Below are 17,364 nucleotides of genomic sequence, written 5' to 3'. Positions count from 1 at the left end.
TTTCAGGCCAACTGCAGGTATCTAATACATACGTAGTATATGCACATTAGTATACACACACTAGTGAGATTAAGCAAGACAGCAAAAGCCTAATTCTAATTTTCCTTGCCTTCCTAACTGATATGAGACTGAAATAGCGTTTGAATTTTAGAATTTGAACTACTTCAAATTATTTTTGAGAAAACGTGCATTTTGTTGGTTGTGCTTTTACGTTGTTGGGTTCGGTTCAAATTTCACTATGGAAATCGCAGGTTCTGATCACAGAATTATTGAAATGGATTATCAGCACATGTGGACCCTTCCTGAATCATGATGGGGAACAATAAAAACATAATCCATATATCATAGAAGTTTTTTCACCTCATTTTTTGGGTAGGAAGGAAGACTATAGAAAACAGACTAGCCTAATTAGGTCTCTATAAGGAATCTTTAAATGCTGCTGCCTTAAGTGAACCAAAAGAATGCAATTTTCTTCTGTAATAAGGAACAGCTTCATTATCTCTGTGAACATAGAGAGATACACATAACTGGCACTGATACAGAAAGTACATTTTGAAACTACTACAGGAGCAACACAGAAATCTGAACTTGCATTTCAGCAGGAGGGTTAAAGGATAAACATTTATAAATAACCAGAAATAGAAGAACAAGGGAAAGATAACAGGAATTAACAATTTTTTGGAATCTTATTTTTGCTTCCATAAATAGAAGGAAACAACTCTTTATGGAAACAAATATGCACCAATCTTAACTCATCCTTCATATAACTGTAAACAGAAAAAAACCCACCATATTCTTAAAATAAGATTTACATCAGCTTCTTAATCATTTTTCATACTGAGCATCTCTTAAAGCATTGAATTTAAAATTGTATGAATATGTTTCAAATAGAAAAGATCCTAAATCATGCAATGAAATAAATAGAATGTGTTTGGTTTAAAACTGTCTTCTCAGTAATGTCAGGCATATGAAATGACTGAAAAAAATGCTATGCTGTGACTTATGAGCATACTGCCAATGGCACACTACCTCAATCAGCAGTAACGTAGTTGTAGTAATTAATTAATTAATTACTCGGTTTATTATTTTTATAATTCAGTGTTTTTACAGAGTTCCATTACTGGTATTTTTAAGAGGACTCATTTAATCTGTTAAAAGAAATATAAATCTGAAAGTACCATATCCCATATGAGAACCCAAGTCCAGTCAAAACCGTACTACATCGAAGTTTACATTTCGTGAATGGTGTCTACTAGTACTAAGCTCTTAAATAAACTGAGGTACCAGTTGTTTCAATACACAGCAAGAAAACAACACTGCTTTACACACTGTTCCAACACATTTCTTTAAACAATAGAAAAAAGTTTTGTGTAAGAGCAACATTACTCTTAGGACCTTTACACACCTCCGTCTCTCCCTGACCTCTGATGTTGAGGACACAGTGCCAGAAGTAGCTGTAGTCATGGCTGTGGTAGTGGCTGCAGCATTTACAACAGATGGTGCAACAGGAACGGTCACTGCTGTGGGAACACTGTCCTTGTCTTTCTCAGTACTATCCTCAGCCCACAAACGATTTGAGGTACTACAGCATAATAAGCAGCAACACAAAAAAAGAGAAAAGGAAACAGCTAAACAATGAAAGCACTTTACTAAACAACTAATAACATGTAAATTGAGGGATGGATTTTTTTTAAGAAGCAAACTGAGAAATGTCTCTACTATGAAAGCTCAGCTTCAGCTATTAAATTGAATAAATTAAGAATTAGAAGTTCACAATAATTGAACTTTTATTCTTCAGACCTTTTTAACATTTGATTTTTTCTTTTATATGAAGATGGCTTTCATGTTACAGCAGAAAGCCATTCACATTTTTTGAGCCAAATTGTATAAAATCAAAACAAATTTAACAGGAAAGGGAAAAAATCCAGAGCCCCAGGATCTACTAAACAAGAACGCATGCACATACATAAGCACACAGTAGACCTGACGAAAAAAAAAAACCAGGAAGAAAATGTCCTGGTGCCATTACCTGCTTTGTACACCTGCTGAAGTAGAACCCGCTGTACTCTTCGTAGTAGTGTTTGTGCTGGCAGGCAGCGTTTTCTGAAGACCAGCAGAAGAGGTAACTGTTGATGCAGTACTTGGAACATTAGAACTTATCAGATCATCTTGTCTTCTACCAAAGGAGCCACTGAAGGAGAGATATGTACAATGGCTGCATTTATTACTTATATTTACTCATTAAAATATCACCAAGCTGTGAATCATCTATTAAATTTCTGCCCATGTATTCTGTGCTTCAGCTGAGTCTTGGAAACTTGTGGTGCAAAAGAAACATTTTTTGCTTTGTTTCCTTGGCTAGGACTTTTAATTTATGACTTCAGAGGGCAGCAGAAGTGTCCCTTTGTCTCGACCATTTCTGCACCACACAGGATAAAGAATGGAATCTCGCTCATTTATGTAAGAACGTCTTGATCACATCTACTAACGTATTCACATAGGGCCCCCAATGTCCCATTTTTAAACTGCTGTTTCACCCACACTGAATACCTCAGAAAATGTAGAACCTTACTGCACAGCTTGTCAGGAAAGAAAATGTCATCAATATCACTCCTCTTATAATTTGAAAGCAATTAAATATACTGGCCCATTTTTAAAAAAAATCTTTGATCATTCCCAGGATGAATAACCTCCCACTCAGGTTCTTCCCTTGCTCTTCAAGCTATAAAACAGACACAGTGGTTTACAAAAAATAAATATGCATTATGCTGTATGAAGCAGCTTGGTTACTGATATTATCAACGTCAAGACTCAAAAAAATGCTAAGTATGTATCACATACATCAGCAGCACGTACCAATATGCAGCTTAGTTATTTGACTCTTCTCTGATCTATTAATTTTAGCTATTTATTGCCCCACTAATTACAATGAAGAATTGGACTCAAATAGCTACACTGAAACTACACAAAGCAGCAAAGTTAATCATGTATATATGTGCAGCACATGATTCCTCCTGAGAAAATTCTGCAAGGTAGGAACCAGCACACCTGAGAACTAGTCTCGTATTTTCATAATTTGCTTTGCATTCAAGTAAATTTATGTATTCTATGATGCTGACACTCAACATAGGTATGGCTATAATTTACAATCAAGGACAGCAGTCCAATACCTCCAACTGTCATGCAATAACCAGAATTCAACAGAGACAGTGTCTTCCCCCTTTTCATATATCAAGCAGAATTATTTCTACAGCAACATTTAAAAGAATTATCTTTGTCTATTGAATTCATCTGGAAAAAGTCAAATGAACCCCAAACTGAAATAAAAAAGAGGAAAAATAAAGCATCTAATTTTAATTATATTGTTTAAAATCAGCACAACCATTGCATCAGCATACAACTGCATGTTTAAAACCAGCACAACCACTGCATTGTTCCATATGAACATGGCAATGTCACCTTTCAATTTTAAACGGTCCTTACAAAATGATTCAGTACTTTTTAACTTTTAAGCCAGTTTTGATTAAAAAAAAAAACAAAAAACAAAAAACAAAAGAAGAGAAAATCCCACACCTTCTTTGATAACTTGTGTTCAATGATGTAGGACCTTCATTCAAACTGTTTTTCTTGACATCTTCCTCCCATTTTCTCCTGGTGTAGGAACTGCCCCCACGTATTGAACTAGCAGATGAATCCCTGTAAAAGAGATTTTAATTTAGCAAAATCACATTAAAGAAGGCTGTTCTTGATGTGAGTTGAACAGGAGCTTCAAATTAAAATCCTGGAAAACACACTTAAAATAAACATAACTGAATAAAGAATAAAATTTTTTTTATGGACAATCATTTTCAAGCCTCTGTGGAAAGACACTACATTCACACTAACACAATCAGAAACGTAAGGAGAAAGCAGTATCAAAAGAAAACTGCTAAAGAGGATTTAATCAACATGAAATCAATTGTTGGTTTTTATCTGTGGTCATTGCCTTGTTTTTCTCAAAAAAGGAACAAGAAGTTTTTCTGTTTGCTCCTGATATTATCCAATGCAAAAAAGGGAAATCTATTTGGGGTTTTTAATAGCTAATTTGATGGAATTTCTCATTCTTTGATGTTATAAGATGTTTAAAAGCTGACAAGCTTTTAGAACTCATGATACTGTAAGACCAGTGTAACTAGGCTTACAGTAGCCATTCCTGAGGGGTCTGACATGTATCACTAGCTGACATGACTTCAGCCATAAGGAATTTCCAGACTCTTGTTGCAGTTTATAGCACCAAGGAATAACCTTGCAAAAATCTACTTAGAAAAACTAACCCAAAAACTGACACGTAAAACCTGAATTTCTAATAAAATGTCAGCTCAAGATTTGAAGTTGTGGCAGTAGGAAGAATAAAGCATGTTTTTGACAAAACTATGTATCAGGCAAACAGGTGTACAAGGCAAAACAAACAAAACTTTGAAAATATGTATTTTATGTTCAGATACCTTTGGCCATCATAATGTACCTCTTTTTGCATGAAAATGTATATTAGTGCTTCTGCAGCTGGAAACAGCGTTAGAAAATGATGAAACGTAGACCAATGTAGTGTTGTTTTTTACCAGCAAAGAGAAACACAAATGCTGAGATATCACCTACCACAGAAAGGTCCTGCTGCATGACAGATTTTTTATAATTACTCAAGATTTCACTTTGCCAAGACACTATAGCACTTTTGCCGTAGCACGGGCCAATGAGGCTGGGTGTCTGGGATTTGTTAATCTAAAAGCCCAGCTGGGATTCATCTTGAAGTCACTTCTGTCACTCACACAGGATGTTAGCTAGGATTATGCTACATCACCGATTCACAAGGCAAGTAGGTGCTATGTGGAACAAGAACAGGGCACTAAGCTAAGCAACAAGGACAAAGACCTTTGACAAAGGCAGAGACCCTAATAATTTATTAAGGTACCTGTGGGTACCTGATGGTTAAATTCTTCATGTAAACAAGCTCAGAATAAATGTCAAAAACCTCTTATGGCTTTAGGTAGGTTGGATTGTCTGCAGTGTCATCCAGCAGGCAAAGTCTAAAACAGGCTCCATCTCTGGTACACCAAGGCCTACAGAAAGTTCTCAGAAGATTGGTTGTACTGATGAGCACTAGGACCAACAAGACTGGTGACTGCAGTTAACCCAGTGCATATGAGAAAAACTATACTACTGCTGATAACCACTTTTGGAGCTGTGTCTGTGAATAAGTCAAGACTGGCACATCAAAGACACAAATAGACTTCAACCCCGAAGAAAAACTTAATCCCTTCATTACAAGCAATAACAGCTTCTAAGGAATAAAACTGAATTAAATACTAATTTCAATCTTAAGGTATCATCTAGTGAAGATACTTTTGGAGAACAAGAGGTTTTTAGAAGAAGAATAAAAAAACCTGAAACAATAATAATCTCTCTATAAACAAACCAAAACTGACAAATTCAGCCTCAAAGAATATAGGAGTCAAGAGAATGATAGCACAAACAGAAACTCCAAACTTCTCCCTTATAGAAACACAGATTAAAAAACGTCTGGTCAAGTAAAATGAGGAATGCTAACAAATCACACTGAACTTCAAGGGAGTGTGAGATCTGAAATAACCAAAACTCTGTTTTGAAACAGAATTTGTTACCCAGAGACTAAAGTTAAGCAACTTCCTGCAAGCATGAGAAAAGATGGTATTTCTCTTCTATTTGCATTGAAACAAACAGTTCTCAAGAAGAGCAACAAAGACATTCTTCTTCAGGTATGAAGAGATTATCGACCTTACAGACAAGGATTACAAAAGCGCATTTTGAGCAGTCAAAGGATTTTCAGTTCAGGTCATCCAGCATTCATCTATCTAGATATGATCCAACCAAAACCAAAGCATTATGGAGACCTCTAAGTTTTGTACCAAGCATTCTACAACAATGGCAGAAACACCCCCACAGAACCTCAGTAAAGGAGAAGTGAAAAATAGGAAGGTTCTGGCAGTGTAAATAGCCATAAAAGTACCCCAAATCCTAACACATAGCAAGCCTATTCACCTATTTGTTTCTTTTATTCTGAAAGCTACAGAAACAATAGCAGCAAAGAAAGTAAAGAGCTCCAAAAGACAATGAAAGGTCACAATATGTAAACAAGAAAAGTAGAAGAATTTATTTAACCTATGGTTCTTGTTTTGCTGCTGCACAATATGGTTTTAAGTGAAGTCCATAAGAAACACATCACTTTATCATAATCAAAAGTAATAATGTAGCCCCGTAGCAGCACTTTGTGACTCAAGACAAAGCAGTAAAATACTCTTAGCACCCTTCAATAGTTTAAAAGTTTAGAACTTCATCTTCTGGATTTTATTTATTTTCTTTCCCAAGAAGACAACACTCTTCACTGAGTTCTGCTCTTGTCACAGAATAATCTGGACTCTAGAAAAGGTTATTATAATTGACAAGATCAAAAAACTTCAGGAATTGGACTGCCATATGAATTTGCACTGTTTTAGAACATGTAAGCTTGTCAGTCACTCTAAAATCTTATTTAGATTTTACATTAAAAAACTCAAAAACTTCAGAGTCACCTGTTTTCTTTTTCATCAATGTCAGAGGTACTGGCCAGCCGTCTTGGTATTGTAGGTGCAACATAAGCAAGTCGAGTTCCTTTACCATCTTTCTCCTGAAAGACATTAGTTTTTTGTTAATTGTTACTATTACTGATTATCTTGCCTGGAAAAGCATCATTATGCCAACTCCAGCTGTATTTATTGTGACCTATTTACACAAATTTATTTTAAGCTTTAGTTAAATATCATTAAAGACTACAACAGGAATGTTTCCATTCTAGTGATGCTAATAATGTATTTCTCTTTTTTCTGCTTTGCTGCAGCACACTTCAACAGTGATTCCTGAAAGCAACTGGTTCAGTACTTTTATACAGTACAGTTAATTATTATATTCTTAATCTTTAAATCATATAAACATTTGTATTTGAAATAGAACCACAAGTTCTATTTTGTTCAATTAACTGAACACTTGGTTTAGTGTATCCATGTTTAGTTACAGAACCAATTTTGGAAAATAAAAAATCACTACAAAATGAAAATGATTACAGAAGAGACTTCTTTCATTTATAAGATTCTTTCAGCATCATTCTCCAAGTGACGCAAAAGCTAACCAATCTCTGATGACCCCAAATTGTAAAAATGACTACTAGCTCTGCAAGTCCTGAAAAAGGATTCAATGTCAGACCTATGTAACAGGTCACCAGACACTGAAGGAGTATATTACACTTTGAGAGATACTACAAAGGAGCTCTGTAATTTTACTTTTTGAAATTTTTGTAACGAACAGGTGTGTACTACAGTCTTACTTCTATAACACATCATTAACATCTATACTAAGAAAAGTATATGAATTCTCAAAATGTTGTTTTATCCTGAAAATTATTACCTTTTCTTTGTTGTCCAGCGAAGAGGAAAGTCTAGGACTTGATGCAGAACGCATAACACCTGCAGAATCCTTTTCTTTCTGAGCTTCTTTGGAAGCAGTAATCTCTGCAAGTGCACCATAACTACCAGTTTTTCTAAGACCCAACCTCCATGAAGCAGGAGATTCATCTTTCCTCTCTTCATCTTTGGGAGAAACCTTGGTTGCAGATGTTGGAAACTATAAAATACATGAAAATGAATTTATATTATTAATTTATGTTATTTGTGGTAATTCATGCTCCTTGCAAAGATTTGAGAATACAACTGTTTTTAATAATCGTAAGTGCTGAATTCATAGGGAAGTTGTAGTGAGAGGCAACCTATGCACTTTTCTCTTGAATTAGTCAATGAGATCAGAAATGTAAGACTTGTCAAGGAATACCACTCCTATAAAAGTTAGCTTACAAAAACCCACACTTTGTAATACACGCTGTGAACTTGAGATAAAAACTTAGAAACATGCAAATCTGGTATTAACATTTTGATTAAATATGTTATTTTGCAACCTGTGCACACAAGAACCTCACCATAGATTTTTCACCCTTATTGGGCACAAGAACAATGCCAGTTTTGCGCAAGCCCTGCCTCCATGATGCAGGATCTACTGACTCCACAACAGGCAAGATAGGAGGAATGAGATCATACTAAAGCCAATTAAGACAAGACAAAAGATGAAGATTGAAAGGAAAGAAAACAGGAAAAAAAAAGTTGGTTTAACACCATAGTTTGTTTCTAGGTTTGTATTAAGTAACTCTTCATTACAACACAAAATACCAAAAAAGCAGTATGACACTTAAAATCTTGGTAATAGATTACAACTAAATGTAACACAGTATGTTTACCTCATTCAGAGACAGAATTGCAGCTTACATAGAAAAGAATAACAGAGCTTGTGACCTTACAAGGTCCATGGCCTAAATCCTCACGCTGCTGAGAATACTGGAACATCCACACTATATACCCCTTATCTTCTTAACATGTATCATTCATATCCCTGAACCATATCCCACGCTAGCGTAGTTATCCTCCCAAACCTGCCTTACCTTCAGTATCTGCAGTCAGAGAGCAGTACTACTGAAAGCAATGCAGACTGAAGGAAAGCTGACTTCTGGTTTAGTATACTGCACCTGCACCCCTTGGTTTGGCCACCCATGATGCAAAAGCAGAAGTGCAGCTACAGCAGATCAGATGGTGCAGACCCAAAAAGGCAGGTGCAAGTGTAGGTGTAAGATCACACACAGAGAGCTGCTTTACCTTCACTGGTAAAAACAGTTTAAAGTGTTTTATTTACTAATAGGAGCTGTAATTGCTCTAGATCACACGTACCTGCTTTGTTGGAATACAATAATTTTGATATAATGTGCATTTATTTTGTATCTACAGAAGGCCCTGAGCTTTTCACATACTAATAGGAAGATAACTACAGTTTAATTTTACCCTGCGCTTTTTAACTAAAAGGCCAAAATATAAACCATTAATTTCTGCATAACAAAATTAGAAGTGTATTCATCATTTGTAAAAGGTTATAATTTAGCTTAAAATCAAGTTTATTTCCTCTCTTATGAAAATATTCCTTCATACCATTAAATCACATACCTGTTACATTAAAGTATACTTTGTAAGATGAATCATTATTAGATTCTACTGTGAATATGGAAGTATAACCCCAGTAAGCTCCCAGGAGCAAATACATTTTATACTATTCTCATAGTAGTATGTCTTTTCTCTCTACTGTGGCTGGAGTATATCATGGTTACCTTTTTCCTGAACACATTTTTCAGGTGCTTCAGTAGAGGGTTACACTTTGATGATAATGTGTATAGAAATGCTATAACGAATGACAAATGAAGATTCACTGGCTTACTATCCAGCTTGCTCTGATATTCTGAAAGGTTGACTTATATGTCACCTTCTGACTATGCATTATTATCTGTTGCAACTTCTTTCTGCAGGCATACCTATCCTCCCCTTGTCAAGTAAAACTAAAGTTCATCCAAATTAACTTTTTCTGTAAAGTTACAAGCTGTAAAAGTTTCCAGCATGCAATATGGCTTTGCTCGTGTGGCTTTGCGCTGCGTGTGCATTGAATAAATCATGTGTCCCTATCATCTACCTCTCCCATGAGGTCCTAATCATATTAAAACAGGGATGAAACCCACACCACTTCCTACTTCTTATTTCAGGTATGATTTTCAACTTCTGTGCCAAAGCATTAGCTGAATACTTCAAGGGAATCCTAAAAGTCACAGAGTCATGCCTGCCTCCCTTGAATCAAGTGCATCAGAAATACAGGCACAGAGAGACACTAGAACTGTAGCTTCTAGAAATTCTGGAGGAGTCTGACATAGAAAAGACTTTCAAAAGAGGAAGTTTAGCGTCAGAAAAAACAAGAACACCACTCACTGTGCAAAAGAATTTTTCTTTTTTTAGAAAGATTTTACATTCAGCTATTTCACAGTTCTGTATTTTAGGTCCTCATTCAGAATTAAAGCCATACAAAGTTTAAAAAAAAATTAAAGTTTCTGGGGAAGAACATAAAGTATTTTAAGACTCTGTGCATATTTTCATCAATTCACCAGTTAACCAGATCTACTACTTACACTAGAATAAGAAAATCTATACTTACACAGAAAAAAAGAAATAGAAAATAAAAAGATATTTTCTTTTACCTTTTTAACAGGTGATGTAGGTGCCCCTTGGCCACCAGCTACTGAAGGCGCCGTCACAGCTACTGATGCTGATTGTGTACTTGTGGTATTTGCATTATTAGCTGCCAAGGTTTTGGTCTTATCTGCAAAATATTTACAAGATTTTAATCTTCATTTTTCATTCACAATTTCATCACCATTACAACACTGAGCTGAATTTCTAGCCAACAAATTTTACAGTTAACTTTATGACCACCAGTTTTTCATTTATTCTTCAGTGTTTCCTGTTTCCTCCCTCATTTCCAACTTATATCTTAGCTAGGTCCATCATTTTTTTCTAAAAGGTTGTGCATGTAACGATTTTTTTGTGTTTATCAAGTGTTAGCACTCAGAGATGCAGAGACAGAAACACAGAATCATACAGGTTCAAAGTGACTCAGGAGATCACCTAATTCAACCTTCAGCTCAAAGGAGGGTCAATACTGCCTATAAATCAGGTTGCTCAAGGTTTTGATGAGTCACAGCTTGGAAAACTCTGGAGACAGAGATTTCAGTCTCCCCCCACAGCCTGTATTCTAGTAGCTGGCTAATGACCATAAAAACTATAACAGTAGGAGATATGTTAGCCTCTCATCTGATCTCATTAATGCATATAAGGATCTCAAAGGCGGGTGTCGAGGATGGTGCCAGACTCTTTTCAGTGGTGTCCAATGACAGGACAAAGAGCAATAGCCATGAACTAAAATACAAGAAGTTCCACCTCAACATGAGGAAGAACACTGAGAGTGGCAGAGCACTGGAAGAGGCTGCCCAAGGAGGTTGTGGAATCTCCCTCTCTGGAGACATTCAAAGCCCACCTGGATGCTTTTGCATATAACCTGCTCTAGGTCACCCTGCCTTGGCAGGGGAGGCTGCACTTGACTTCTTCCAGAACGTCCTTCCTCCTCTGACTATCCTTTGATTCTGTGACTCTGTAATAGTTAATTCAAACTACAGAAGGCAGGTGCCAATTCAAAGTGAAACATTTATTCTTTGATAACTATGCTTGAGTTCAAATAAATAATTAACTGTACAGAGAACCCTGGTCACCAGAAATTCTGGTCACCAGAATGAGATGAGGCAGGGACTTGCCTTCCAGAACACCAGTTTTCCATTTGATTCATTCTCTCTTTGTCCCTTGTTCTTCTTACCTACATTTCACTGTCTATCCACCTACTCTCTTCTGCTTTGTCCAAATTCCTTCCTCTGCCCATGGCTTATGAACCTTAACCCTTCTCACAGAAAACGCACAGAAAATGTCATGATTGAGATACAATAACTGCTGTCACTGCTGTTGTCTGAGCATCACAATGTTGTCACAATGTTACACCTCATTTCTGTTTCACATATTCAAACTGCCCGTTCTTTGGGTTCAGATGTTGCCTCCTATTTATTAGTGCAGTATGAAGCAACATGGGGTTCACTTCCCACTGGTTTTGGCCCTACTATAAATACATCTTCTCTCTGTGAGACCCGTACAGCCTAGGAGCAATTAATTTATAAAGTATGGAAGGTTTTCATGCAGTGTTCTCACAACTAACATTTAAATTCAATAAAGTACTAATCTACAATTAAGAAACTATGTAATCCATTGCATTGCTGTTACAAACTTATTTTAGTTATGGACATAGTTGAATAGATGTTTTGAATGCTAGTTATTCAGTAAACAAATATAAAGAGCTTACATGACCAATACTGCTTAATCAAAATTTCTTTTTAAACACAAATGAAAAAAAAGGCAGTAAAATTCTAGGTGACAAAAAGCTGAACAAGGCAATGTGGACTGGCAGTATGATGTGAAATGGTGCACAGGCAGAGCTGACAGAAATTTGTAAGTAATACATCTTTAAAATATACAGAAAAAGTTTTCAGGAAGACAAAAAATGGATTTTCCACAACTGTATTCTGAAATTATTTCTAGAACAGCAAGAACATAGTTGTATGCATGACTGAGCTGACATGAACTAATTAAAAAAAAGTTAAAGTATGTCAAAAAAAGTAAGTTATAAAACCGAACTGAGGAAAATATTATTTTTTATCTTGTTTCTCTGTCCTTTGCAATAAGCTACTTTCATATTCATATTTCCCTTCTTGATCTTAAAGACAGAAGTGTATTTATTATTAAACTATATTCTCATGTAACCAATGAGACAAAAATATAGGGAAACATTTTAATTATCCCAAAAGATTGGAAATCACCATTTCCAGTACTTTAGAATACTGAACACTGTTAAAATATTTCAAAACCAGAATGCTCCTTATAATAATAAGATTTTTCACCAGAAAAATCTTTCACTGCCTTAAGCTGAACAATGGTAAAAAAAAAAAAAAGGGAAAGTAAAATCTTGGAACTTAAGAGATGTAGCTCTACAGGGAAAAGCTTAAAGTGTGTCTTGCCAAATAAAGTATGATAAAGCCTTGTTGATATTAAAACCCCCAAAGTTTACATAAATTAATTCTTGTGTCACAGTCAAATTTTCCTGGCACAAACTACGGCCATGAAGAGAACAGTTACCAGAGTCATAAAGTTCAGCAGATATTACAGTCAGCTCAGTGACAGAGAAATTACTACAGGTTATATATTACAAGTAGTTTGAGTTTAGCAAAGCTCACTAAATAACGGATGCAAGTACCCTAAGGCAAAAGAATAATTACAAAGCTTGCCAGCCACTTTTTTTCAGCTTAATACTGAAATGCTGGATTATTTCAAACAACAACAACAAAACAAAACAAAAAAACCCCACACACAACAAAAACACAAAAAAGAATAACACACCATAACAGAAAGTTTTGTTTTGCAAGTTATTTTTACTTCTACCTACATTAAATGCTTGTGATAGATTGGCTGCTTTTAAAATGCCTTCTTATTCTTATCTTTTCAAGTGAAGGAATTAGAAGGCATTAAAATGAAAACAGCTCATCAAAAAGGGTTGCTTATTTTTAAAAGTTTGAATATAAAATATTAACAAGCTGTTTCTCATGACATCCATGTCTATATATTGTACTGCTGCACTGCAATTCAAATATTCTTTATTAGGATTGAACATACATCTTCAAACACTTATTGCCAGACACTTGTTTTCCAGTTTGAAAGGAAAAGATACGATGCTGTTCTTGTATCAGTACTTGCTACTTTGATAGTTCAAGAAAAAAAACAACCCACTAATTCCATTTCTCAAGACAGAAATAGAGAGTAATGTACATACAATGCAAAACTTTTCAAAGAACATTCCTCTTGAAGTTATGTATGAAGTAACAGTTAACATTAAAGTAACACCTTTAAATTTTATCTCAATCCACACTAAAAATATATGCACTACTACTTTATGAATACTTGAGCCAGATTAATTGGTAATTACTTCAAGCTGATAAGGACAAATGAGAATGTTTGCACTTCTGCTGATCCAATCTCTACACCAGTTCCACAAGCAAATACTGCTAAGAGTCTTCCTCTCTAATTTGATCTTCTACCCTTTTCAGTGTTTCTGACATGCTACTTCAGGCTTATATTATTCCATCTACCTAATCAAAAGCACCAATTTGTTAGGCAGCCAATCAAGTAAGTTGGTTAACAGCTTTAACCTAAGTAGCTACCAGTAAAAACATCCATTTGATACATCTGTTATGACTTTACTTTAGGCATATAGAAACTTACTTTAAAATAATTGGAAACTTAGTGAAATACAGAAGAGTAAGTGAAATGTGACATACTTAACTCTGTACCATGTCATATTAAATAAGTAAATTTATAGAGTAAACACTTCATGAAAGGCAATGCTCCAAATAACATACCTGTCTCTGCCTCAGATTCTGAATCATCATCTTCTTCCTCTTCACTAGAACAACTGGATTCATCCTTCTTTCCTTCTTCTTCTTCATCTGCTTTCTCCTGCTCCAGAGACTCTATACTGGATGCATTCTTTTCTTGCTCCATAATCAGTGTCTCCTTACTGAGTTTGAAAAGAGAAGTATTTATAAAGTACAGAAAAATTTACTAAACCCTGTTATATAGGTCTCTGTGACAGCTTGCAAAGTCATCTTTTTAAGGACTTAATCATTTTTCAGATTTTTACTTACTTTTTAAATGTTTTCTGTGTCTGATTATTATCCATGTTGGCTGATCTACCACAGGATTCAATTAGGGGAGATTTCTTTTCACATTTTTCACTATGAAGCTTCAAAACATAGAATGATGCAGTTTAATTGTTAGAATGGCATCAGTGTGACAAAATTACAAATAGAAGGGAATCTCTAAATACTACAAACAATAGAATGTGCATAAACTTTCAAGGTATGAATGTTTAAAGCTCTAAAAATCTTAGAAACTGTTATTCCAAGTAAGATGATCATTGTTGATACTTCAGATCATAAAATGCCCACTGAATAAGGCAAGTTGTAGATTGCCTTTTTTCTTTCAAGGCTTTTTTGGTCACCACTGGTGACCAAGTAAGGGCATCTTTTGAGATGATTGTGGTATCACCTGAATTGAAAACTTTGGTTTTAATCTATATGCTGCCCTGAGTTGGATACCATAATCATATGTACAATAAAACAGAACATATATATAGGCATATGCACAAGGCCTACCAGATTCTGCTTCTTTTGTAACTCTTCTAAATATCCTAGAATATCTTCATCTGCCACATCAAACGCTGTCTGACCCTGGAGAAGGGGAAGAAGTAAAACATCATAATTGTACAACAGAATTTAAATATATCAGACTACGATGTCTTCTCTTCACATGATGATGCAGGTTAAGGAGAACATTTAGAGAGAGAAATTGGAAAATATGAATCAAGCTCTACTGCACACTGTTAGTCTGTCAGTACTTGAAAACAATTTTGCAATATTCCTTTTTTCGGGGGGGAGGGAGGGAAGTTCAAACAAAAATATTTATACCTGACAAGTAAACACATTTTTAAGTGATAAAGACATGACAATAAAATTTTATTGTCATTTAAAGGAAAAATAGAATACTATCAATGAAAAGTTGATTGATGAATACAATCTCACAGTATTAGTGCCAAACAACTGTTCACAGAGGCAGTTGAAAGGATGGATCCTGAGCAGTTCAGTATCCTGCCCACCTCAGACTATCATATACAGCTTGATTTTTTAAGTTTAATGATTTAAGTTATACTAAATTTAAGCAGTCAAGCATTCACATTTTACAGCAAAACCCTATTTTACAATTTACATTCTATTTTATAAAAGATGTGCTATGACCACGAGTTATTTCTGCTTAGTGTATGATTTCCATGGGATATATACTTGAAGGCTGCAATCTAGGCAAAGTCCCATATTCACGGGGATAAATGCAGCTGCATCAGCATGCTGGGTGGACTTACTGAGATGTTGGGGGATCATGACAAGATCAAACTAGAAGTACTTCTGCACAATAACCAGAAATAAAACCAGAGCTGTCATTTAACCGTGGCCACAGCAGCTTACAAAATAATGAAAGGTGTTCCTGCCTGTCTGTGCTTGTTTCAGTTTCTCAAAATGTTAACTAAAGGCAAACTTATTCCTAATTACACTGTGAGGACTATCTTAACTGGCTAGAAAGGATGAACCTTTAAACCACTAATTCTGATCATACAGCAGAAGGCATGTGTACTTTCTAACATGCATTAGCCAAAACAGCTTGAGGTCCTCTGCCATGTGAACTACTATCACAAGTTTATATATTTGATTATAACTACAGTTTTTCATGCAGCCATCTGTTTTTAGTACTGTAACCTGGTAGTTAGACCTACTATGACCACAAAAAATCACTTTGCAGAAAACAGCTGCAGTTGGAAGGTTACGTCCTAAACCCAAATCTGCAACGGTTGATACCTGAAGTCAGGTGCCTAAACAAAAATCGCTGACTTGTCTGAGATGCTACGCACATACAACTGAAACCAAACCCAGAGTTTTCAATCCTCATACCTCCAAAAGCAAAAATGCTTACTAGCTTTCTTAAAAACAGGCAAAACTTTCCTAGCTTGCAGAGACAAGTCCATACACACATACAAAATACCAGTTGACATCTCCCTATGCTTACTTTTTCTTACTCTTGTAGTGGATTTGAACATACTTTCATAGTGTACAACATCCACATTTTCACAACCCCAGTAAAAAATCTAACACAAACTGGAAGCAGAACAGAATCTATCTGTAAAGCACACTACGAAAAGAATGAGAGCTCAGCAGTTACATGGCTGAATGAAAAGGTTTGGATCCTTTTGATGGTCATGTGAACTCATGAACATATTTGTGTCTATTGGGTGCAAGATCAGCAGGCTACACAGGCCATTGCATAAAAGTCAAAGAATGAGAGCTTAGGAAGCATTCAGGTTATGTCCAAGGGGTCCAGATTTGCCTACAAGTTTGTTCCACCACACCCAAATCAGCGTAATAGAGTGACAGCTCTTTAATATACCAACACAAACTAATTTTAGGAGTTAAACACTACCCAAAGGCATCATCATCATCATCTTCAGAGATCAAATGAAAGCCTGAATGCAATCCATCAAGTCACTAATTTTGTACCTCTGAAATGTCAACAAACTCTTTCAATTGTGAACTTCCATGTCAAAGATGGAATGTATCATTTAATACACAACAAAGTATAAAGTTGGCCTAGAAAGTAATTTAGACAATTGCAGAATTTAGTTCTGAACACAACCATGCTGTTTTGACAACACATGCATTATATAAAGCTCCACGTACAGTAAACAGCAGTTTATCATCACTTTTCTTACCCTGGCTTCTAAAGTCACTTTAGAGACCAGAACTTTGTATCTTGACAAGGATTACATAAAAATCCTACCACTTTGTTGACAGCCTCCATATCACATAGGTTTTCCACTAAAATGCGACATGCTTCTTCTTTACCCCAGTGAGCAGCAGCATGAAGTGGTGTCCAGCCATCATAATCTTTAATATTTACATCGTAGTGAGCCTGTATTAAAAGCCTGAAGAAATGAAAAGAAATACATCTTGACACTGCCAACAAGGATAAATAAATCTTGGTAAAAATTGTAAAACTGCTCTATGGTAATATCTTTCTTCTTTTTTCTCATAGATATTTTAGTTGGGCTACTGACTATTGATTAATTTTACTTCTCATAGAAATATCTGCCTTTTCATTGTTTAGCAGATGTGTAGATATATTTTAAGGAAAGTTCAAGAAAAACAGCCTT

At 35.4% G+C, this 17,364-nt stretch overlaps 1 protein-coding gene across 2 annotated transcripts in view; it reads right to left on the bottom strand.

Moving 5' to 3' along the window:
* The window catches only part of PPP1R12A (protein phosphatase 1 regulatory subunit 12A), a 113,794-nt gene that overhangs the window by 27,193 nt on the left and 69,237 nt on the right, over positions 1–17,364 (bottom strand). The window contains exons 5-14 of one of the 2 annotated variants that reach the window (XM_063396416.1): positions 16,992–17,136; positions 14,765–14,839; positions 14,255–14,352; positions 13,970–14,127; positions 10,160–10,281; positions 7,453–7,668; positions 6,585–6,679; positions 3,574–3,696; positions 2,030–2,191; positions 1,406–1,582 (exon numbers count right to left, since the gene is read on the bottom strand). In XM_063396416.1, coding sequence (XP_063252486.1) covers positions 1,406–1,582; positions 2,030–2,191; positions 3,574–3,696; positions 6,585–6,679; positions 7,453–7,668; positions 10,160–10,281; positions 13,970–14,127; positions 14,255–14,352; positions 14,765–14,839; positions 16,992–17,136 — 1,371 coding nt within the window. The remainder of the gene's footprint in view (positions 1–1,405; positions 1,583–2,029; positions 2,192–3,573; positions 3,697–6,584; positions 6,680–7,452; positions 7,669–10,159; positions 10,282–13,969; positions 14,128–14,254; positions 14,353–14,764; positions 14,840–16,991; positions 17,137–17,364) is intronic. The other variant, XM_063396415.1, reaches the window with a different exon arrangement.

The sequence above is a fragment of the Prinia subflava genome, chromosome 4, assembly GCF_021018805.1.
Source record: "Prinia subflava isolate CZ2003 ecotype Zambia chromosome 4, Cam_Psub_1.2, whole genome shotgun sequence".
Taxonomy (NCBI): Eukaryota; Metazoa; Chordata; class Aves; order Passeriformes; family Cisticolidae; genus Prinia; species Prinia subflava.
Note: the sequence above shows the minus strand (reverse complement) of the source record. Positions and strands in the feature narration are given on the sequence as shown.